The sequence below is a fragment of the Corvus kubaryi genome, unplaced genomic scaffold (assembly GCF_017639235.1).
Source record: "Corvus kubaryi isolate FWS band 111438036 unplaced genomic scaffold, C.kubaryi_AGA036_p1.0 66, whole genome shotgun sequence".
NCBI classification, from domain to species: domain Eukaryota; kingdom Metazoa; phylum Chordata; class Aves; order Passeriformes; family Corvidae; genus Corvus; species Corvus kubaryi.
This window is the reverse complement of record NW_024582054.1, coordinates 18,979,385-19,002,575: the sequence shown is the minus strand read 5'-3', so window position 1 is coordinate 19,002,575 and position 23,191 is coordinate 18,979,385. Positions and strand designations below refer to the sequence as shown.

At 38.6% G+C, this 23,191-nt stretch overlaps 1 protein-coding gene across 3 annotated transcripts in view; it reads left to right on the top strand.

Moving 5' to 3' along the window:
- The first annotated feature begins 1,805 nt into the window (after positions 1–1,805).
- Positions 1,806–23,191, top strand: part of GALC (galactosylceramidase) — a 32,870-nt gene continuing 11,484 nt past the window's right edge. Inside the window, exons 1-9 of one of the 3 annotated variants that reach the window (XM_042047177.1) lie at positions 1,806–2,057; positions 2,939–3,007; positions 4,836–4,899; positions 6,934–7,047; positions 8,493–8,632; positions 10,773–10,811; positions 13,979–14,106; positions 20,120–20,275; positions 22,340–22,464. In XM_042047177.1, the coding sequence (XP_041903111.1) occupies positions 1,890–2,057; positions 2,939–3,007; positions 4,836–4,899; positions 6,934–7,047; positions 8,493–8,632; positions 10,773–10,811; positions 13,979–14,106; positions 20,120–20,275; positions 22,340–22,464 (1,003 nt within the window). In that variant the 5' untranslated portion in view covers positions 1,806–1,889. Of the gene's footprint in view, positions 2,088–2,938; positions 3,008–4,835; positions 4,900–6,933; positions 7,048–8,492; positions 8,633–10,772; positions 10,812–13,978; positions 14,107–17,755; positions 17,887–20,119; positions 20,276–22,339; positions 22,465–23,191 lie in introns of all 3 variants that reach the window. The other 2 variants (XM_042047175.1, XM_042047176.1) reach the window with 2 other exon arrangements.

The following is a 23,191-nucleotide window of genomic DNA, read 5'->3' as shown; positions in this document are numbered from 1 at the left end:
TCCTTAGTAAGTTTATTGGCTAAATTCGGGCATACAAAGGGGTCATGAATAAAAGTGTAAAGAAAAAAAGGTTCAACACAAGGTCAAGATTCTTATTGCAGAATAAAAGTTCACAGAGTCACAGTAAAATATCCTTTTCCTTCCACCAAAACAGATTGTGAGAATGTTTTTCTGTACCAACTGAAAAGGGTGGGCACTCAGCACATCACAGGATTGCAAATATGGGTTTTGAAAACTGACAATTTTAGGATCTTATCAGTGAATAAGAGACTGAATTTCACAGCTGAAGCCTTTTACATGGAATAAATTGATGCATTAATCAATGAAACTATAAAAATGAATAAATTAATAATTCATGATTGTTTTGCAAACCTTCCAGGTGTGCAAAACCGTACAGTCTGCTGGAATGAATGTGAAATAGGACCAGGAGCATAATTCTACCTCTGGCACTGACTCACTCACTGTAGCCCTGAGGAAGTCACTCTGTCCTTCTGCATGTCATAATGGTATCATATAGCTCATTTGGGTGTGAGCAGGTTCATTAGTTAATGCTTGATATTGCTGTAAAGTGCAAAATGTTTTGTGAGTGCTTGGTATTGCTATTTAAAAAGAAATCAACAGGAAACGTCAGTCAGGTAATGTCATCACTGAGACATTAGATCAATGACAAGAGTGCCGAGGCTCGAATAACAGCATTCTTCATGTTTAGAAACGTGCAAAACCTGAGCTTTTTCACAGCTCTTACTCGACGCAGGACATCAGCCACTGCATCGCCTCATGCTTCATTCCACCTTTAGGCACATGAAGCATCTCCTCTATGAAATACTGAGGTCAATAGAAAAGACAGTTCCCCATTATGAATTTTTATAGGATAATCAAGCTGATCGCCGATCTCCAGGTTACTTTTCCTCCGAGCCGAATGCTTGCATGAGGCGGAGTCTGAGGGAATACCCCGCCAAACCTCACGGAAATTTTTGGCGTGCGGCTCAGCTGCTCACATTTTGATGCGGCTGCCCTACAGCGTACCCCTGAAGGCGTGAACAGGCTCGTTCCGCCAATCATAACTTAAACCCCACGTTCAGCATCCCTCTCTGGTGACCTGCTGACGCAGCTGCGGATCTAACTGGCGACCACTGGGATTCCCCGGGAAGGGAGCGGGGCTGCCAGCAACCTCTGCGGGGCAGGGCCTCTGCGGGCCTGGCGCGGGGCCCGGGGCCGCTCCCAGCCTCTGCCCCTGCGGCGATCAAAGGTCCTTCTCGCGGGGCGCTTGAATGTGCTCCTTCAAAGCGCCGCTTTGTGCCGACTCGTCAGGGGATTTGGAGGCAGCCTGAGAGCGGCGCAAACCCAGGACACTGGCTGCGAGGTGCAGGGAGGGCCTGGGAATGACGCACTAGGAAACGCCGTTCCTCGCCCGGGACAAGTATCAGAGGCCCCAAAAAGGAGAGGCAGAGGCCCCGAAAAAGAGAGTCGGCTTGACTCAGCCCCTACGCGCGGCTGCTCACGCTACACTGAACGCCATTCCTGCCGCGCTCCCACACAAAGCCCTCCTCGCCTCACAGCCATGCAGCTTTCCCACACCCAGGCTGGCCCCGCCATAGCTTCGGTCGCTGCGCAGTGCCCAACTCCGGCATGGCGGCACACGCCGCAGCGGCCTGCCTTGCCCTTTCTCAAAATGGCAACTGCTGCCTTCAGCCGGGCGGGGCTGCCCGTAAAGGCTGAGAGCCTTCCGGACCCCTCCTTTCCCCTGAGCAAGATGGCGGCGCCGGGCGCACCGCCCCGCCCCGGGGCGGGCAGGCGGCGCGCTCACGTGCCGCGCGTTGCCGGGCAGTGCGGAGGCGCGGCAGGGTCAGGGCGGCCGCAGGACGCGGCGGGAGCGGAGCTGGACCGGGATGGGCTGCGCGGCTCTGCTCTGGGGCACGATCCTGCTTGGCTGTAGCTGCGGCCCGGGGCCCCCCAGGGTCGGTGCCGCTCCGGTCTTGGCGGCCACCTACGTGCTGGACGATGCCGACGGGCTGGGCAGGGAGTTCGACGGGATCGGGGCTGTCAGCGGCGGCGGGGTGAGCGGCTCCTCCAGCGCTGCGATGCTGGTATCTTCCTCGGCGCGGCAAGGGACGCCTGGGCTGGGCGTCCCGTCAGTGGGAGCCTGTGGTAGCTTCGGCGGAGCCTGGGCCGGGGGTGTCGCGGAGCGGAGCCCTGAGGACTGACGGGGAGTGGGGACACCCACACGATGTGAGCGGGGCTCGGCGGGCGAGGCCTGGAGGCGCTGAGGGGAGCGGTGCGGCCAGTGGTTCGGCTGCGGGGGTGATGGAGCCGGGCTCCGCTTTGCGCCAGCCCTCCGGCCGCCCGTGCAGTGGCTTTTCGGGGTGCCATGTCCTGGGTGCCGGTGGAGGAGAGCTAAGCCAGGGTGGGTTTTTATGTAGAGGGTCTTAATAGTCCCTGCGTTTTGAAATGCTGGACGAGCCACAGCCGCTCGTTGTCTTTCCTGTGGTCCAGGCAGCAGAGCCGTGAGATTCCCGGAGCTTTTAACCACTCTTCGACCTGCTGAGATGCTTGCTTTGGCCTCCTTCCTCTGTGCCCTGGAGCTCCCCTTGCTTTTGGTGTATGGTGAGCCAAAGCAGGGAGAGTTGAGTGAGAAATAGTGCTGGGTCGGAGCTGCCTTTTGCTTGTCCTAAGGCCGTGTGATCTCTTTCTCTATTCTCTGGACTCTGCAGTAAATTCCAGGTAACTGGAGTACAAGGCAGTTGCAACCTGTGAAACCAGAAATGCACAGCTGAAGGCTTAGAAACGAGTTTATGCAGAGGCTTAGCTGAGTTCCAGGTGCTATAATTATTTTTGTGAAAATTATTAGCTCTGTGAAAGGCCTAGCCTGAAAAGCTGGGATGTAGTTAAATCTTTGAAAGTTGTGTTTTCATATTGTCATGTTTTCTGTCCATTTTAGGCCACATCTAGACTCCTGGTGAACTACCAAGAACCTTATCGCTCCCAGATTTTAGATTACCTGTTCAAGGTAAGGTTGGTTTCACTGCTACAGTAATGTTTAATTTCATGCAGAATTTCTTAGTGTGTAATGTTGGAACTCCTGTAGTATATTCAGTGCTACTTGAAAGTAGACAAAAATCTCATCTTCTAAAGCATCGACTTTAATGTTGATTGTTATCAGAACCTTAAATTTTAGGTGTTGTTTTTGACAACCAGGATTTTGTTCAGGGCTGTCCCTTCATATTGTTAAGAAAATTCCTTTCATGTTGTCACAATATGTTTTGAAAATATGTTTTTGAAAATGTATTTAACCTTGTATTTGATCATTCATGTGGGCTAAATGAGAAGTTGTTTCTGTGGCTAAAGTGGAGGGTTTAGCTGTTCATAGTGATTGAAGTAAGCGGGTCTAACATAGCATAAAAATGTGCAGACTGCACGTTTGTAACAGCATATCTATTCCAAACTAGTTTCAAGTACAACTGCAGTGACTCTAGAAGGTGTAGGAATGTCATTGGTTTGTAAGCTGTGTTAGTTAGCAAGTGTAACCCGTGGAGTTACCCAACTTAATATTTGGTAAGATTATTGCACTGGACATTAATAGCTTGTTTTGCTTTTGGCACTGTAAATTACTCTGCTGGAAGAGGATGTCATGTCACTTTCAAGTAATGTAATCCAGATGGCTGGAGGGAAATAATTTACCATGCAGTTTAAAGAATTAATTTTCAAGGTAGAGTAAGGCATAATGTGTGCCTGGGGGATCAAACCTGATGGTTTTTTTGAGACTACAGCTGTGTGTTACTAATATGAGTGTTCTGAATAGGCATGTGGTAAAAGAAAATCTAGCTGAGAGATCATGATTTTCAAAGAGTTTTTGATGTGTTCTTTTACCAAAACCTCTTAAACTGTCGTATCTGGGAGTTGTATACCTTGCCTCATTCTCCTTATCTTTTAGTGTCAGTCAACTTTCATGATGGGAATGGGAGAACAAATGTGTTAGAAGTTTAAAAAATGTCAAAAAGAGAAATGGTAAATTGGACATATTTACTTTGCTGTTAAAAGCAAACAAAAATCCCAAACTTGTAAGCCAAAAGACATGTCATCTATGCAGCATTTTTTAAAAATCAAATTGTGTTCTTATGTCTTAAAACATTTTTTTAGATACCAATATTATGCTAGGGTAATTCCATGGAGGAGGGCAGCTTATTAGTGGTTATTAAAATAATGATTAATTGTAACTTCTGGCTTGAGTAACTCTTAAGCCACTAATGGCTGGAAGAAGTAGAATCACCTGTATGAACTTGAGTTTTATATTTGGCTCCACCAGTCATATGCCAGGGGAGGGGGATAGTGGACTAGACAATTGTTTTCCAGTGTGGTGGGTTCTTGCCTATCTGCCTGTAGTTAACAGATTATTTATGACCTCTTTCACATGAACAGGGTAACCCTTTACAACAAATAATAAATTATTTACAAAAATACCAGCTTAAATAATTTGATTTTAAAAGAAAACAAATTTGACTTCTAATAACATTAAAATACTGCTGTGTTCCTCATATATTCTGTGTTCTACTTTAATAGTGCTTTAGTATTTTTTGAGCATAACCTATTTAAAATCTGCACTGTTGTGGAGAAGGGTTGTCAATGGTGCAAGAGTCAATGAAACTGTTTAAAGATCAGTGTGCTATTTATCCTGCTGGATTTTCTTGAAAATGTATATAATCTCTCATTACATCTGTATGGGTGTTTAAAAAAGTAAGAATATTACATTTTCAGCATGCTCAGAATTGTACACTTACCTCATTCTTCTTATTAACAGCAGGACTCTGTCTGTTTTTTGTCTCTTTTTTTTCCCCTAGCCAAATTTTGGTGCTTCTTTACATATTCTCAAGGTAGAGATTGGAGGTGATGCACAGTCAACAGGTATGGATTTTGCATGAACAGCATTTAATTTCTTGTTTCAGTGATGCTGTAAGTAACATGTGCTGCACAGGGAGCTGAGGCATGGAGACAGTTGTACTGAAATTGCAAAAAAGCATAATGGCTGCTAACTTGTACAAGAGAGATTTACACCAACATTCTGGAAGCAGCTCTCATGTCATATGGTTAATAGGTTGCATTCTAGAGCAAATGAGTTCTTTTTTTTCCCCCTGTCGAAGGTTTCTGAATTGCAGAGCATTTCCCCCAACACCAGTTTTGCAATACTAGGTAGTTTATTTCTTAAAAGCACGAAATGTGAGAACATCTGATCAGAAGCAGTTACATTTCTTTGGTTTAATTAGCTGCAACATTTCACTGGAGTGCCATTGGCTGGCAGTGGGCAGTATTTTTTTTCTTCCTGGGAAGAGTTGCAAATGAAAATGTCTTGATGTAACTTGCCTAGCCTACCTACTACTACATTTACATACAGGAGCAACTATTTAGTAACTGTTTGTGACCAAAAAGCTGAGAAGCAGAGACTACAGGTGGTATGGTAGTGTGTTTTGTTTTTTTTGTTTTTGTTTTTTTTTTTTTTTTTTTTGTATTATTCTCAGATCTGGCTACATCAGGAATAGACTTAAAACCAGTCACAGTTAATAAATAAAGAGCATAGAATCTGGTGTTTTGGCCTTATACATGTATATATGTGTATATGTTTGTATGTATATATGTTTGTGTATATATGCTTGTATGTATATATATATTTGTATATATGCATTTTTATCTCGTGATGTCTGTGTTTTTTATCATTAGATATTGTTTTTCATTCTTGGGTTTACTTCACAAAAGTTAACATGCTGAAAAGTATTACACTGGGTTTAAGAGCTTGGTAATGAATTGCTGGTTGGGGGGGAATGGAGTCATCTTTAGGCATGCACAGACCTCCTCCTCAGACACTCTTACTGCTGGCTAAGGGGAATGTCACATACTTGTGTGATGGCTTTCCAGGTTTTGAAAGGAGAACAATAAGGTGCATGTATCTCAATGCACTAGACTGCAGCTCTTCTTCTGGCCTCAGTGGTGTGATCAGGAATTAATCTGAAATGTAATGTGAAGCCTAAATACGGAATCCTATTGTTCTATGTCCCTGACAAACTTACATATAGGCGTGTGTTAGTAAGGTAGAAAAATCAATCCTATTTTCTGTGATGAAATATGCTGTTTCAGCAGGCTTCATTTAAAACAAAGTCTCATTAGAAGAGGTCTCCGCATATAATTTAACGTAAGTTGCGTAATTGTTGAAGTCATGTACGCAAGTTATTACTTGACTTTTGTGTGTAATGACTTCCTATGCAACACTGATTCTTTTGCACCTTTTTAGTTTGTTTACCTTTGCCTGAGGAGATTCAATACATAGCATTCAATTCCAAAACCTTTTCTTGCTGTCACAGAACACCATGAAAGTTATAAAGTAGATATTTTACTGTAGAAAAAACAAACCAACCCAACCTCTTTCCTGTAATTGAAAAAAATCGTGGTGGTTCCTTTCTTTTCTCTCCCTGGACTTGCCTTGCACAAAAGAAACAAACTATAACCTTCTTTTGTTTGTTTTGTGGTTTAGAGATAACTTGCTTGTATAATTATTTTTTTTCCTCTTAATCTTAATGCTGTAACTTTCCTAGTGGTTGTTAAGATCAAGAGATGAGACAATAGTGAATATAGATTTAGTGTTATCATTATTAGGGATAAAAAATGCCTAATAGTTAACCACATCTGATGTTAAAAGCAGGCAAAGACCCTTCAAAATAAAAATATGAAAGTCATGCTAAATTAATATGCTAAGAACGAAGGGTGGCAAATCTTGCATTTACCTCTCACTATTCCTTTTGCTTTGAAATACATACCAAAGAACTTGTGAACCATGTTGGAGATATGTGCTTGCATACTATGGCAATGAACAATACAGCAAACCTTATGGTGTGTAACAGCTTATGACACACAAGATAATTGTGAGCTACCTGTCTCTTTCCTTCCTAGATGGTACTGAACCCTCCCATATGCACTATGAAAATGATGAGAACTACTTCCGGGGCTATGAATGGTGGCTGATGAAAGAAGCTAAAAAGAGGAACCCCAAAATTAAACTGATTGGTAAAGTGCTTTAAAGCTTTTAGATTTAAATGCCTTTTTATTTCCCTGAGTTTTTATTTCCTATCTGACCCTTAATTAACATTTTAAAGGGGAGCTGTTTTGATGTTGCAGTAGACAAAGTAGAATCTCCAATATTTGTTAAGCTTGTCTTGATGCTTACCATTTTTTACCTTGTTACAGTAGCACAACATCCTGATCTTGTGCTACTGTAACAAGAAGCACAGGATAAAAAATCTCTAATAATTTGCTTATATTAAGTAACTGTAGTGCTTTTAGTGTATCGCAACAATGAATGAATGATTTATCGTGAGAGATGAATTTCTGAATAATTGAGTAAAAAAATCAGGAGGGATAAAGTTACTGCAAATATAAATATGTAAATCTTATACACAGTTCTTTTGATTATATGTTCTTATTAAAAACCAGTCACCCACCCCTTCTCCACTATAGTGGTTCATGTCTTCTGATTTGTCCTACATGTGTAGTTGAGTTGTAAGAGGAGTTTCCTGTCTTCCTGTTTGGATTGTGAGTTGTGTGTGTGCTGTGGCAAAAAGAATGTGGAACCCTAGGTTGTATTTTTGTATTTTGGAAATACAAAATGTATTTCACATGAAACAAGGTAAGAAATCTGTTGGTTAAAAGGTGTCTAATTCCCCCATCTTCCAGGGGGCTTTACCATATCCAGCCACAAAGCAAGGCTTAGTGCAGGATTTGCCAGTCAGATTCTGTTAAGCCTATTATTTATGACTAATTACGATTATTAATAATATCTCTCTTCCCTCAGATCAAGCTCTCAACAAAGGAAGGAGGGTTTACTTTTAAATTAGCCTATGGTATCTTATACAAGATGGCTGGAAACGTAGCAGCATCTGGTTAGATTAATTTTTCTCATTTACTGCAAGATCGAGTGAACAGCTGAGACTTGGAAATGCTTTTTCATGATCCTAGTCTTCCTTCTTCTGTTATAATCAGATCATCGTGTCTTCTGAAATTCATATTCAGGCGATAAACAATTTTTTATGTTCTGTATTTATATTGTATATATGACCCTTTGTCTTCAGCTTTGTAAATTTTTATCCTAAAATCTTTGGATTTTTAAACCTATTAGAGCTAATACCATAAAATTGACAGATTGTATGTAGTCAGTTTTTCTCTAGTAATGAATGCTTCCTAGCTCATAAAAAAAAAAGCAGATATTAATTGCTTGATCATAATTTGTATTAGAGCATACTCTGCAGTTAGATAAATTATGTTTCATTGTCTTCACCGGAACCAAGCAAGTTTGAAGTGCATAGCTGCTCCTTCATTTTAGGTAGAGCAAATTACAGCTTGCTAAATTGCAGAATTTTCAGAAAGGCTGAAAATCACTTCAGCAGTCCAGAACTTACTAAATAATGTAGGCCAGCCACTTAACTTATTCATTTGTTTTTCTTCTCTCTTTCCAGGATTACCTTGGGCATTTCCAGGATGGATAGGGAAGGGTGAAAACTGGCCCTATGACTATCCAGATATCACTGCTTACTATATTGTTTCTTGGATATTAGGAGCAAAACAGTATCATGATTTGGACATTGATTATATTGGGGTCAGTAAAGCAAAATCTCCTGTATATTTTAAGTATATTTTATCTATCTTCACTCCTAAGATCTTGGTCTTGCCTCTCTTTGTTGGTGACTGGAGGAAGAAGAGGAGGGTGTCAAGACAAATTTATATTTTTTTGTAATTGCAGTTTTGGCTGGTGCTGTTGCCAGGGGAAAGGCAGTAGTTGTGTTACTTTACAGTCTTCCTGAAATGATGGCTGTTAAAGCAGAACCAGTGTCAAATGGTTTCTACCTTCCCAATTCTAGGAAAAAGCTACCAAAAAATTTGAGAGTTCTAAAATATTTTCCTTTTCTGCCTTGTTTGTTCTGCTTGCGTTTCAGCAGTTACCAGATAACAAAAAGCATCAGTTAACACAGTTTGTGAGAGTCAGCTAACATGACTAAGCATAAAATATGGTTATTATTTTGCAGAGGAGTATTCCTCTACAACTTCTTCCATTTTTTCCTGCATTATTTATAGTAGATAAAGGTGCATGTTTTACAGTACAACTACTGTATTGTGCTATTGTGCAATATATGAAAGTAGTGAATGAATGTCTGTGATAAAATGTCATAATTTGGAGATGAGAGAGAGAAGCAGACAGTCTGAAAAAAACCTTCAAGTTAATTATTTGATCAAGAAAGTTTGTCTAGGATTCCTCTAAAACCAATCCTATACTTACTGGACACTTATTTTGGACTCTTGAGTGTTTTGGTACGAGAAGTTTAACTGCAGAAAAGCTGAAAATCACTTCAGCAGTCCAGAACAAAGCTTCTAAAACTGTGGTTCCCATCCCTCAGAAGTCTGACCTTTCTTCTGTAATGTGGGAAGGTGTATCTCACCTGTATCTCCTTTGGAATGCATCCTGCTTGATGTTGCTGGCTTACTTCATTTGGGTCAGTCTTGCACTGTGGGTAACATAGTGATACTTCAGCAATTCAGTTGTGGGGACAGGGAGAACAATTGCTGTTACATTTTTCTCTGCCCTATGCCCTTGGAGTAGAAGGTAAATTCTGCACTTCATGTGTTTTGAGTAATGTTCACTTCTGTGTTGTTACTTCACAGTGATTGGCCTTCTAAATACTCTCCTAAGAAAAGGGAATTTCTGCTTCTCCAGGCAGTGTGGTGATATTGCATATTGTGTGATTTCTTTGTGGGTATAATGTGAAATACAGGAAATCAGTGAGAGGTTTGTGAAGGCTCAGAAACTGTCAAAACAATGTTAATGGTGTTATAATAGTACATGGCTAGCCTTTACCACTCCTTTTGCTGTAAGTACGTGTTCTGTATCACTATTTGCTTTATGATAGATGAGCTTTTCAGTAAGTAATGTTTAGATTGGCTCATTTCTGAAGTGACATGTTAACATTTATAGAAAAATGTAGAAATATCAAAATCAATTGTACTTACCCCATCTGCAGGAAAGTGTCTGCTTGTACATCATTGGGTAATCTATACCTTTAGAGGTGAGTCACAGTGTTCATACTGTGGTTAGAAAAAAAAGAAAGAAACAAGGTTTCTTGCCTATGTGTTTTATGGGCCAGGGGGTTTGGTAGAAAGGAAGACCAGTGTTCCTGCTTTTGAATTTTGAGCTCCTTCCATGAAAGATGGAGTTTTACAAATTAGCACATTTTATATCTGTTTACTTAAAATCTGCTGGACCTCTTTTGTGTTCAAGCTTGGATGTAGTCTTGTGTAAAATAGAAAGAATGGTAAGCTTCATTGATTTCTTCAACATGTGAGTTATTCTCTCTCTCTTACGTCTGTGTATTGCAACAGGGGCTCATTCATTAGGCCACACCTTAAAGCCACAATGTGTTTTTCAATAATTCCTAGCAAACTGTAGAGCCATTGGTAATGTAACACTGCTGCCATTGTAGAGCTCAAGCAGCTCTAGCATTCTTGTCAGTGAGAAGGCAATCAGGGGACCTTAGAGAAAGATAAAAAAGCGGCTACTATGAACTTTCATACAGAATTTTCCCCAGAAAAGCCGATAACAAAACCAACCTGCACTTTCCTCTAGCACACGGAAACCATGGAGTTGATTAGTGGATTCTATAATCTTACATATATATAAATAAAATCTTTAATTCTGCATTGACATATCCTGATTTTTCTAAATGGATTTTACTTTTCCTTTATAGATATGGAATGAAAGGGCATTTAGTAGCAAATACATTAAGGTATGTATTCTTTTCTTATTTCTGTGAAGTGAGATGCTTGTCTTACCATATGCAAATATTAGCTTTTCTGAATTTCTGCATAGGAAAGGGACTTTAATTTTGCAACTATATTGCTTACTCTGTTGCTTCTAGTTGTATGCATGGAGAGATAACATGGTCAGATATCTAGATTGTTTATTTTGTGTGTCTGAAACTGTTATTTTGAACTTTAAGCATGTCAGTGTATGCTAAATGTTAGGATTTGTAAATTTTAATGGAAGCTTCAGTTGATGCTGCTATCATAGAAACTTGTATCATCTTTATACCAGCTTGGATATAGCTAGAAGTCCAAGATCTAGAATTGCTTAAATAGCTAGGTTCTGTGATTATAGTACCCTTAAATATTGATATAAAACCACAGTAAAAGCTCTGTTTTTAACTTTGCAAAATTCAGTACCTTTCGTTCTAAAAAGCTGGAGGAATACAGTATTTCACATAACCAACCTTGAGAGAGCTCTGATACTTCTCCCTGCTGAATGCTCCTGCAGCCCCACCCTGCCCTGCTTTGAAAACTCTGTTCAGTTTGTTACATAGTCTTGAAGTGGAATCTTAAGCACAAGCTCCTGCTTTGTTCCTTTCCTTGTTGTTGCTTTGAGGCTAAAACACAATAGCATTACCTTTTCTTAAAAGCAAGTAAGACTTAGAGAATCATAGAATGGCTTATGTTGGAAGGGACTTTAAAGATCATCCAGTTCCGTTCCACCTGCCATGGGCAGGGACACCTTCCTCTAGACCACGTTGCTCAAAACCTCATCCAGCCTGGCCCTGAACACTTCCAGGGATGGGGCATTCCCATCCATTTCCCCTTGTCCTATCACTGCATGCTATTGTAAAAAGTCCCTCTCCATCTTTTCTTGTAGTCTCCTTTTAGGTACTGGAAGGCAGCAGCTAGGTCCCCCAGAACCTCTTCTCCAGGCTGAACAATCCCTAATCTATGTCATGTTGCCTGGAGACTTTCTCATCTCTTTGTCTTGGCTTCCTCATATGGGGAGAAAGAATATGGAGAATAAACTATTGAGTCTAGGTGCAACATTCTACTTTATAGCTTTTCGAATGCTGTTGAATTGAGACTGAGCTTTTGGCTTCTAGAGCTGAACATTCAGTTTAAAATTTTACCTTAAAATCACCCAAATACTTACTGAAGAATTTTGGCCTTCCTTCTACTGTATGTTAACTGATGAGAGGTTTTTTACTGAACACCTGTTTCACCATTCATTCTCTTACAGTGTCGCTTGGCACCTCTTCTCTTATCAGCACGACAGTTCTATTTGCAGTCGGCCATTTCACAAGAGGTCAATTTACTGAAGTGTGGTGCTGCACACCAAACATTTTCTGTAACTCCTATTAAATACATCACAGATAAGCTCTTAGTTATCTGGCTAAATTTTTACTTGTAAGACATTATTCTAGATACTTCATCCACTAAGGCACTAGTTATGTTTCTTATTAAGTAGAAAAAAGAAAAAAGACATGGGGATTCTAATGCTTATAAATTCTTGTTCAAGAAGACCCTGTTCTTTCAGTTATATGTAGAGTAGGTGTGGGAGAACTGTTCTGCATATGTTATTGTGGAGTACATTTTGGGTGCATGCAGTTCTGTGTCTTGGTACTTCTCTTTCAGCATGGAAATTCTGCAACCGTTCGTTTTGTTATTCTGATCTGTCTCTGTGGTTAGGCAATTTTTCTGAATGTCTAGGTAGCTAGAAAGCTTTAAATTGCAAGGACTTTCTAGTATTATGAATTTTTCTTCTGGTATACTTTGTGTTTTAGAGGTTTAAAACAGCTGAACTGAACTTCCATTTCTGCTTTTCTTCTTCTTAATAAGTTTTATGTCTTAAATAGTTTTAGATTTAGGCTTTGATTGTCATCAACCCTTAGACTTTGATTTCTGTCCTTATTTGACTACATGAAAAATAGAAATGTTCCATATTCTTCTTCACATTGCTAGAGGGCTATTACAAGAAATTATTTAAGGATTCATGCCTACTGATCTTAGAATCAAGTAGCAAAATCTCTCTCATGCATGCACACAGCACACAGTGCGTAATTTCTTTATAGCTGAGATTGAAAAAAGCATTTTAGACTGTGGAGTGGTGTGGGTATTTTTCAGATGCAGCTGTATGTGCAAGCTGCAGAAAATACGTTTTTAAATTTTTTTTTTAATTTCTGATTTGAGTTTTCAGATAATACCAGCCCTCTCTAAGTATGGTTCATTCTTAACTCTTAAGGCTGGGTATATTTTGCATGGGTGTATTTTTACCTAAGAAATTCCACAGACAAATGTGAGCTGTTTATCATCTTTAACAGTGAAATAGTAAGGAGAAGCTGGAAAGACAGGAGTTCTTTTCTGCTGGTGTGTTTGAATTAAAAGTTGGTTGCCCTCAGTTTTGTTGTAAATATGTAATTCTAGTTTTATTCATTACTTTCCATGAAAGTTAGTGAAACATGAGAACCAAGAAGTGTTTAAACTTAAATATTAAACACTTAAAACATAAAGGTTTTTTTGTTCAGTAAAATGAGCAGTGAAAAGAATGTTTAGGTGCTCTTCACTTCAACAGGACAGGTGTTTGGCAAAGATTTGTTTTCTTAGAGAGCTGCGTGGATAGAAGGTCTTTTCTGTTTTAAAACTTCAATCCCTGTTTTTTCAATACAGTTTTTTTTTGGATCAGGTTAACTTTCACTTCTGATCACTTGGGGAGGTATGTCCACTTCCACATTTCAGCCAGCTGCATTTTTAGATCAGCTTAACATGACTGACTTTATGATAAATCCATTAGTTTTTTTAATGAATTACATGCATGCAATGGAGTCAGTATGTTGACAGTGTCCAAGTGGAGTATATGTATGCACATGTGGTATCAAAAGTTATTCAAGTGATGAGAAGCCCATTTTTGTGTAATGACTGTCTCAGTGTCAATGATAATCCTTCAGTTTTAAAAATACTTACCATTAACTTTGTCTTAGTTGCCACTATAGCTTTTGTTTGAGAAGTGAGAACTTTCCTTATCCATCCTGGTCTGAAAATAGGCTTCCACTGACTCTTTTTACAGTTCTTGTTTTCAGTCTTAAATTTTCATGTTGCCTCATTGATGAAGGCTGTACTTTAAGTGGTGTTATCTGTTACTAAGGTGCTTCGACATTCTTTGGACAGACTGGGTCTATGGAACATTGGCATCATCGCCGCGGATGGAGATTGGAACGTCTCAAAAGAGATGATAGTTGATCCCTATCTTAATGATGCTATTGAGGTAGTTGGGTAAGTGTGGGAGAAGGGAGGCATTTTAAACATTGCTATTGCTTCCTTTCTGTAAGTCTTCATCTCCATTTTCAAGAGTCATATATTCTTTTTTATACTTCCTAGCTGTTTCCATTTTTTTCATCATTGTGTACAGTGGTGATGGATTATTCTTTCTTGTCTTTCTCTCTTCTTTCAGTTTAGTACGTGTAAGCTGACCTTATCACTCTTCCATCATTTCTTTCAAGTGTCCAGTTTAGAGCTGTGTTTTAGGCTTCTTAGCACTAGCAAATGACAGGAAACTTCTAACTAATCTGCATGTGCATCTTCTAAGTCAGAAAAACCTTAGGACTGATTTCTTGGTCTGCAATTGGTTTTAATTTCAGGTGAACTTGAACTTTCACAGTGGAACTTACCATCCTGGGACTTTCTGTGGCTGCAGCTGAAATTTTTCTGGTCATATCCTAGAGCTAGAAGTTTCTATTTCTTGCTTATATCTGATAACAGGTAGTATTAGAAATGCATGCACTGACAGTAACATAGAAGTAGAAACAAACACCCAAAGTTTGTAAACTAATACAGCCTTTCTCAATTTCGGCAGCTGGGAATGCCTTCTGTTGGAGTTTCAGCAAATGTCAGCTCAGTTGTTTGCCTTCACTCTTGTTCCACAATACACTTTCTTACTAGCTCGCTTCTGGCAACTGGCTTGGTACTTATTCTGCTGTTCTTGCTTTCTTTGTTATCTCTGTTTTCTCTAAATTACACATAGTTTTTTAAAGAATTACATGTTCCCAGTGGAAATTACCTATTCAGATATGAATTGCTCACGTGTGTTACATTTGGTAACTTGTTTATCTGTTGTTAACCTTACTGTGATAAGAACATTCTTGTGGTCACTCATGTACCATTTATCCTGTAATGTAAGAGAGTATGATATGCTCATCATAGTTTAAATTAATGGATGGTTCAAGGGTTATAGCACAAGTCAGTTAAGCAGGGATTTTACAAAGAAACTGATTTCATATGTGTTGAGCTTGTAAACACCAATCGCCTGAAGGTGGCTGCCTGAGAAATACCTATTGTAGTGTCAGCATTGAGTAACCCATTTGGTTTGAAAAAAACTTAAACTTTCTTAGGTTAGGCAAGAACTTGCAGCTCAGCAAGTTACGGAGCCTGAGGAAATGTTTTAGTAATGGTTTCCATGACAATACAGCTTGAAGAATGAATGCACTGACTGTGTATGGCTCTTGTTTCTTTAGGAGTTTAACAGAATCAAGGGTAGGAGTAGTTGTTTTTGTTTGTGCCTTTAGAACACAGACATGTTTTATTTGTTCTTTAAAATGAAGGTTCTTTTTGTCAGAGATTTTTCTTGAATGTTGTACAGATTTTCCCCAACTCTCCCACCACCACTGATCACAAAAAATGAAGAGTTATGTCTTCCTGTGCAGCGTTTTTGTTATCTCTCAAGAAATTAGGGCTAGTACACAATGAGAACACCATGTTTCTCAACCAATGCTGACTTAAGGGTGCTAACTACTAAAGAGAATTCTTGCTGACCTAGTGAAAGATAATAGTATTTACGTGTCTGTCCTTCAGGTTCAGAAAGTTGCTGAAAGTATACTTATCTTTATGTCTCTTAGATAAATGTGTCTAGTTGTTTGCAAAATCTACTAGTCTGTTTTCCTAAATAGTCTTTAATTCTTTCCTCAGAAATCCTTTTCAGCATATTCTTTTGTAATGTCTTTTCAGGTATAACCCTCTCTGTGACTTTTTTTAGTTCTTTTAGTGTGGAATGGAAATGTGGGATTAAATTTATATTGTTTTATTTAGAAATTTTCAAAATAGTTGAAATTATTGCTTTGGCATCCATACACAAAAAATAACTGCCCTTTCCCTTTCTTTGTGTTTCAATTAATTTTCTGTTTTCCTTTTTTTTCTTTTTGGCATCAGGTAATTTTTACCTTGATACCATTGTTCCCCATGGAACTTTATCCCTGCCTAAAATGCCATTTGTAATCTGAAGGATATCTGTGGTAGATTAAAGGTAAATGGGATGTGGGAAGAATCAGAAAGGTGGAAGTGAGAAAACTCATGGGTTAAGTTAGACAGCTTAACAGAAAAAGTAAAAGCTGTATCTGCAAGCAAAGCGCAATGTAAATTTCCAGAGTTTTACTAAAGACATAAACAATATTGGTCCTAATATCAGCCTATGGGGGCATTGCTAGCAATCTGCTCCCTGACAGCAGTTCTCTATCCACCTCGGTGGAAGACTTTGCTGAAGTCAAGGTATATGACATCTACTGATTTCACTCTGCCTGTACAGATAATCACCACGTAGAAAGCAGTCATGTTTGTAAGCATGATTTGCCCTTGTTAAATTCATGCTGCTGTTCCCAGTTATCCTCCTATCCTTCTAGTGCTTTGACATGGCTTCCAGGAAGACTTGCTCTGTAACCTTCCTGGGGACTGTGGCTAGATTGATGGCTCTGTAGTTTTACAGATCCTTCTTGAAGACGAACATTAAAACTTCTCTAGTCAGCAGGAACCTCCCCTAATTGCTAAATACGTTAACCTTTATGTATGAGTCTGCAAGCCAAATGCTTTTTCTAATGCAAGATGTAATGGGAAAGTAAAACACAGAAGTATACTGTTAGTAATGTTAGTAGTACCAACGTGTTCAGCTGAAGTCCTTAAAACTTGAGGGGAGAAAATCTTTATGTTTCAGGCTGATGTCTGACTGTACATAACCTAGCTCAGATTCCAGTCTGTGGAAGAAAAATCGTGCAGTACTGTTTTTTGCAGATAGTGTGGCCTGTTAGAGAAGATTATATCTGGTAGAAATATACAGAATGATTTGAAGATAGTTAGGTGTTTGATGTTACACGAATTTACAAGTACAGCAATTACTGTTACAGGACCTCTGGACTTCAAGAAACTGCATTGTTAGACTTGATGTTATGTGACATTCTAGATTTGTTTCGTTGACTTTCAAGGCCTCAAAAATCTCTAGGGAAGTGTACATTAGTTGCAATTTTAAAGATTGAAATAAACACAGTTGGGTAATAAAGTGTATATGTCTGGTGTTTTTCTTGTTTGTTTTGTTACTTGTGTTTAGGAAGAGCTCATCTAATTTGTGGTTCCTTCACTGTTAAATTGTAATAGTTGATTAGCAGAGAGAGTAGGGGGAATCAACTCCTCTTTTTAATGAAATGTTTACTGTGCTTTTGCAAGGTTTATAAATTATAGTTCAATTGTCCTTGCCCTGTATGTGGTCCTTTTATGTGGTAGTTTAACCGTCAGCGCTGTAACATCTATGTGGCTGATCTGCAAATAGAGTATTTTGCATGAAATGTGATATGCTATGTCTTTATTGATACTTTGTGTTTGCAAGAAGAACAAAACATTTTTAATTTTTCCTTTTATAATGTATTTTGGGATTCAGTATGGTAGAGAAAGAAGGTGTCATTTGAAGTCACTTTGTGCTTGACAGTCTTGTTTTGTTTGTTGTAACAGTTGTCCAAGTCACAAAAACATGAATTGAAGCATAGTAGTTTTTGCAGCTAGTGCTGAAGAAGATGCTGCCTTTCTCAATATAAAATTTTGACAATTTGAAAAACATTTTTTTTATTTGTCCTTTCTCTCTGTTCTTTGCTCTCCTTTTTTTTCCAAGCTGTTGAGGTACACATTGGATAAGCATGGTCTGGAGCAGGTGAGGATCATAGCCAGCGATAGACTGTGGGAGCCCATTTCCTTTGTCATGCTGATTGACTCTGAGCTCCACGGAGTGGTCGATGTGATTGGGTAGGGGGTTCTCTGTTCTTCTTTCTTGGTGGTTTGGTTATAGTTTGTCTTCATCTTATTTGTAACTAACACAGCCAAAGCTTTACCTTTCTGTACTCTTACCTGCAAGGAAAGGATTGATACTATAAAACTTTCTTACTAACCCACATCAAATCACACAGCTCTTGTCCCAGTAACAGCCTCAACTTTTAATTGAATCAGGAGTCTTAGATCATGTTGAAGATTCCTGTTGGGCGAGGTTGCACTTCTGATGGATTGAAGGTTTTTTGGACAGCACTGTTTATTCTGAGAGTTGTTTTGGTTACTCCAATTGGTTTGCAAAAGGTGCTTTAGCTTTACAGCTTTGTACACAGCCTTGTGTTACTAACTTTGTTGCTTTGTTACTGGTTTGTTACTGAAATGTTTGTGATCCAGAAATGAATTTGGGCTGTGATTCTTCTTTGAGTTACAGTGGCTTGATTCTTAATTCCCATTTTGTTTTGATGGCAAAGTTGTATTTGGAAAACATGCAACTGGCTGAGTTGTTTTACTGGTTCTGGGTTTAGTCATTGTAATAGTAGACTAAATTTGGGATTGATTACTGACTTGATGGCTGAATGGAAATGTGTGTATGAAATGTTCATTAACTTTTCTTTTTACAGTAGCTTAAACTTTACTTACTAGGTGCCATTAACTTCCCTGACCCAATCACATGCTTCAAATGTGGCCGTTCCTTGCTTCAACTTGAGTCTTTTCCATTCATGTTTATATATCTGAACCATAGGAGGTGTAGAAATGAAGGCTTTTTTTCTCCAAATACAGATAGGCAGTCAGTGTCATCTGCCCTTCCAATCAGTCCCTCCCCCCATTCTGAACATGAACAGTATCCTGGCAGTTTTTCTTAGGTGGAGTTTTGGATCATGTCTGGATGAAGCTCAGCAGTTTTTACACTGTCTAAGTAAGCTGTATTTGCTTAACTCTTTACAAGTGTAAGTTTACATCCCTGCTCTGATTCAGTCTTAACAGGGAGATTAAATACTCTTGTGTATTTTAGCTTTTATTTGGCAGGGATATTGATACTTAAGAAACACCTTTTCCAGAGTGTGGAAAGACAAATTATTCCTTTTCTGCTTTGTTTTTGTAAGCTATGCACTTTATGCCGTTACAAAACCCTTTTGCTTGGTACTAAGGCAATACTTATGTTCCCAAGCCAAAGGGGAAATACACAGTAATCTGTATGGCAGGGAAGAATGTAGCTAAAATCCCCACTATCTGACACATTACCATTAGTGAAGCTACGTATGAAGGACTACAACACTGGGAAATGGCTCATTGTCCAGTAGAGGGAAAATAATGAAAAAACCCCAACAGTCAGCCTAGAAAAACTGGTGTTTCTTGTATTCCTGCCACAGATGTATCAATTTGTCAAGTTGCAGACTAACAGTAAAGGAAATATTTATGCTTACCTTTCCAGTGCTGATAGTTTCATTTTAGTGTACATGTTTAGTGTGTTCAGTGAATGTGCTAAGTGAGGAAAATCACAACCCTGTTTTCTGCAAGTGATTTTATTTCAGTCAGACAAACCTTGCATGGTGGATTAGTGCTGTGATTGAATATAATCAGTCTCCATTGGGAGAAAGGATCTCTCCTCATACTAAGGAAGATCTTGAAAAGAAAATGAGCTATCGCTATATGTTTCAACTATTAGCAGTTTATACCTCTGTACCTTCTGTAGTCCAGCTAGTATGCTTTTTTGAAACCTGAGTTTATTAAAAAAAGATGTACAAAATCAGTGAAGTTTATGCTTAGTTCTAAGACATTCATGCAGCTAAGTTCTCAGCATAATGCCTAGTGCTGTATCTTATTGTTGGTTTTACATTATTTATGGTTTTGTTTAAAATAGTATGAGTTAGTATGTATTTTCTCTATTCAGCACATTACAGTAATGAACATCTTCAAACTCAATTTCAGCTTGCTTTAGCAAGCTGTGGAAGTTGCATGGTATTTTTAAATCCAAGTTTATCTATATGCTGTCATGTAGCAGAACAAATAATCTACTGATACAAATACAATAAGCTCTGTAATGTTACAGCTCCCCCTTGTTCAATTTTCTTCTATTCCACTTGTAGTATTCCAAAGAAATTTTATTTTTCATTATCAGTTTGAAGGAGGTGAATCATTGCTGCTGTATGTACTTCCAAACTTTGATTTTCTCTTTGTACTAAGTCCTCTTTCTTTTTAAAATACTGTGTAGGGCTCACTATCCTGGGACAAAAACAGTGCAAAATGCCATATTAACTGGGAAGAAACTGTGGTCTTCAGAAGATTACAGTACTTTCAATAATGATGTTGGTGCAGGCTGCTGGGCTCGGATCCTGAACCAAAACTACGTGAACGGAAACATGACCGCGTAAGTGTTGGGCACTGTTGCTCGCTTTCACAACTTGGGGTGTAAGAATTATTTAAAGTACTGTGTAACATGTCCATCTGCTATGGTGAGAAAACAGGTAGACTGAAAGTCACCCCAATGTAGTCTGAATTCAAACATAGTAGGATATGAAGTCTGCTGTTCTTACCTCTTTCTGGGGTAGAAGTACCACAAGTTTCAATGTATTCTTGTTCCCCAGCACCCAGTGATTTATGCAGTTAATTTCAGATGCCTTTGAGACTGATGATAATTATTAAAAAGAGAATGCTCTTAAGAAGAGCTAACAATAAAAAATATTGTAGGAAAATAACAATAAAACTAGTTTATTGTGTTTTTCTTAAGGTCTTTATCAGATTGTTTATCTTCAATTACAGATGTAATTATCTAGTTTTTCCATACAACTTCTTCCTCAGAATCCATTCTTAAACATGCTGTAGTCTTTTGATACATTTACTGTTCTCTGTACATTTTCTTTCCAAACTGAAAACTGTAATAAAAATGTTCTCTTTAATGGGATAATACATAACTCAGTTTTAGAAAAGAATAGAAAATATAATTTGATGTTTCTGGTGCAACAACTGCTAATCTGAAAGAAAGAGAGAAGTTTGATTAAAGAAAATGTAGGCATCAAGATGTAAGCAAAATTGTTAAAAGCTTTTAGATTCTATTTAACTTCATTTTGGAAAATAAAGAGAAATATTCTTATCTGTTGCTTCAAGTGGAGTGCAGGAAAAATCACTGATACTTGTAAAGGGAAGTTTCTTGAATCACCTGGTTTCTAAAAATCTTTTGTTTTCTCTGCAAGCTGAAATTTTCAACCAGATGAATATTTCCTGCATGAATTCCTCATCATTCTGCTTGCTTCTTAATCCTCATATGTTTTAGTATCTTAATTTGGGGTCTTCCTTTTCCCATTGTTTCTCTATTTTTACAAGCCCTTTCGAATTATATATGCCCCATTTTTTTTTCACAGCCTAACAGCCAGGCATATGTGTTGTATTTATAAATTATTGTAGAATAGTTCCAAGTCCAGATGTCCAGCACTGAAGTTATCTTGGCTTTTATGCTGAAAACAGAATCTTTCTGACTAAAGGCAGCTTATCTTTCTGCTAAGCTTGTTTCCTTTGAAGTTGAGTTTCCTACCTTTTTTTCTAAGTTTGAAATCAGCAGAACGAGTTTGATGTGAGCAAGCTGAATTTACAATTCAAGAGTTGTTTATTTTATGATCACGTTTTTGTAGAATTCCGGGATCTCTTCTGTATGTATTTATAGTGTGATAAGTCTGTGGCAGTGACTTTAGAATGAGGCCTTTGTACTCACCAGTATTCAATACCAAAACAGATTGACAGCTTTTGCCTTCTGCGTAACTGCTCTGTTAAGCTGTATTTCCATATTTAAGGCCCAGAGGTCTTAAGTTTAAAGCCCTTGCAAAACATTTTCAGTGAAGCGCAAATCAAAGGGCGTGAAGTGATTATCCTTCTCAGTATCCTGACAACGTCTTGAAAGAGCAACAGCTCCTGGAGGATGACTGGTTAAAGTTGTTTGCTGTTTGTTACTTATATAGATAAAGATAAGATCTTTTTTTTTTGGTGGTACTTAACTGCTTCCCTAAAAAACTCCATCCAAAACAACTGCCACCATGCACAGCAATAACCAAGCAATCAAAAAAACCTCAACTAAACAACATCCGGCAACAAGCTGTAGACTTTGCTGACAAAATTTTTTCCCTTCAGAATGGGAAAAAGCCCCAAACAGATGGAGTCTTTACCCTCAATACATATTTCCTTTAATGTACAACTTTTTATGGTGCTATAACCAGAGAATTTATCACCAGTTTTGGAAGAAGTACTCCACAGTGGAAGCTGATTTGCTTAATTTTTCTCTCCTGTAGGGTTTTTTTTTCCTTTTAGCTGGAAAGATATTCCTTCCACAACCACCCCTCAAATTGTTTTCATTATATGCTGGAGAAAAAGGAGGAGTGGATTCTTGTACTGTTAAATCTAATACCATCCATATGAATAGAGCAAACACCTGTTTTTCTTCCAGAACAATTGCATGGAACCTGGTGGCTAGTTATTATGAGCAGTTGCCCTTTGGTCGATGTGGATTAATGACAGCACAGGAGCCATGGAGCGGCCACTATAAAGTTGAATCTCCTATCTGGATTACAGGTGAAAATTTTGCAGCTAAAAGTTTGGTGATCTGACATCAAGCATCACTGTATTTTCTGAGGCCTTTATTTATTTAGTGTTTTTATGTGTATTATTTTTTTGCACCAAATTAAGGTAGATTTGTGGACAGTTTTGTGAATACATTAAGAAAGAAGAATACAATCTCATTTCAATAGAAAGCAGAAAAATATAATAAAATATAATATTTGTACTTGATCTTTAGCTGTATCAGAAATGAATGAGGTACTGCCTTTATAGCTGTTACTATTAAAATATTTTGATCTGAAGTGCCTATAAAGGTTAATGTGCTTTCCTGTTTCCTTTCCTTTTTCTATTTTTAATCCTTGAGTATCAATCAATTCCATTTGGTAGTTCTCAATTTAAGATAAATGGAACAAAGAACTTCTTGTCCTGCTGGACATTCTTGGCTTGTGTAAATCAGCATTTCCTTGAACTTGGGGAAAGGAAAGCATGTTCATGTTGTGATTGTGGACACGGATTCACTGGCTAGTCTGTAGTCCTTCTGTAATATTTTACTGTCTTTGCCACAGTTCTGTAGAGCAACTATGCAGTGCCATGAAGGAGGAACAAGACAAATGCTTTAATTTCTGTTCTTCTGCTAGTTACCTATATATGGAAAAGCATTAAAGGAAAAATGGCCATAGTGTCGCATGAAGAACAGCTGAGCAGTTGTTCCTGTGTCCATGTTGCTCAGGATTTTCATGAT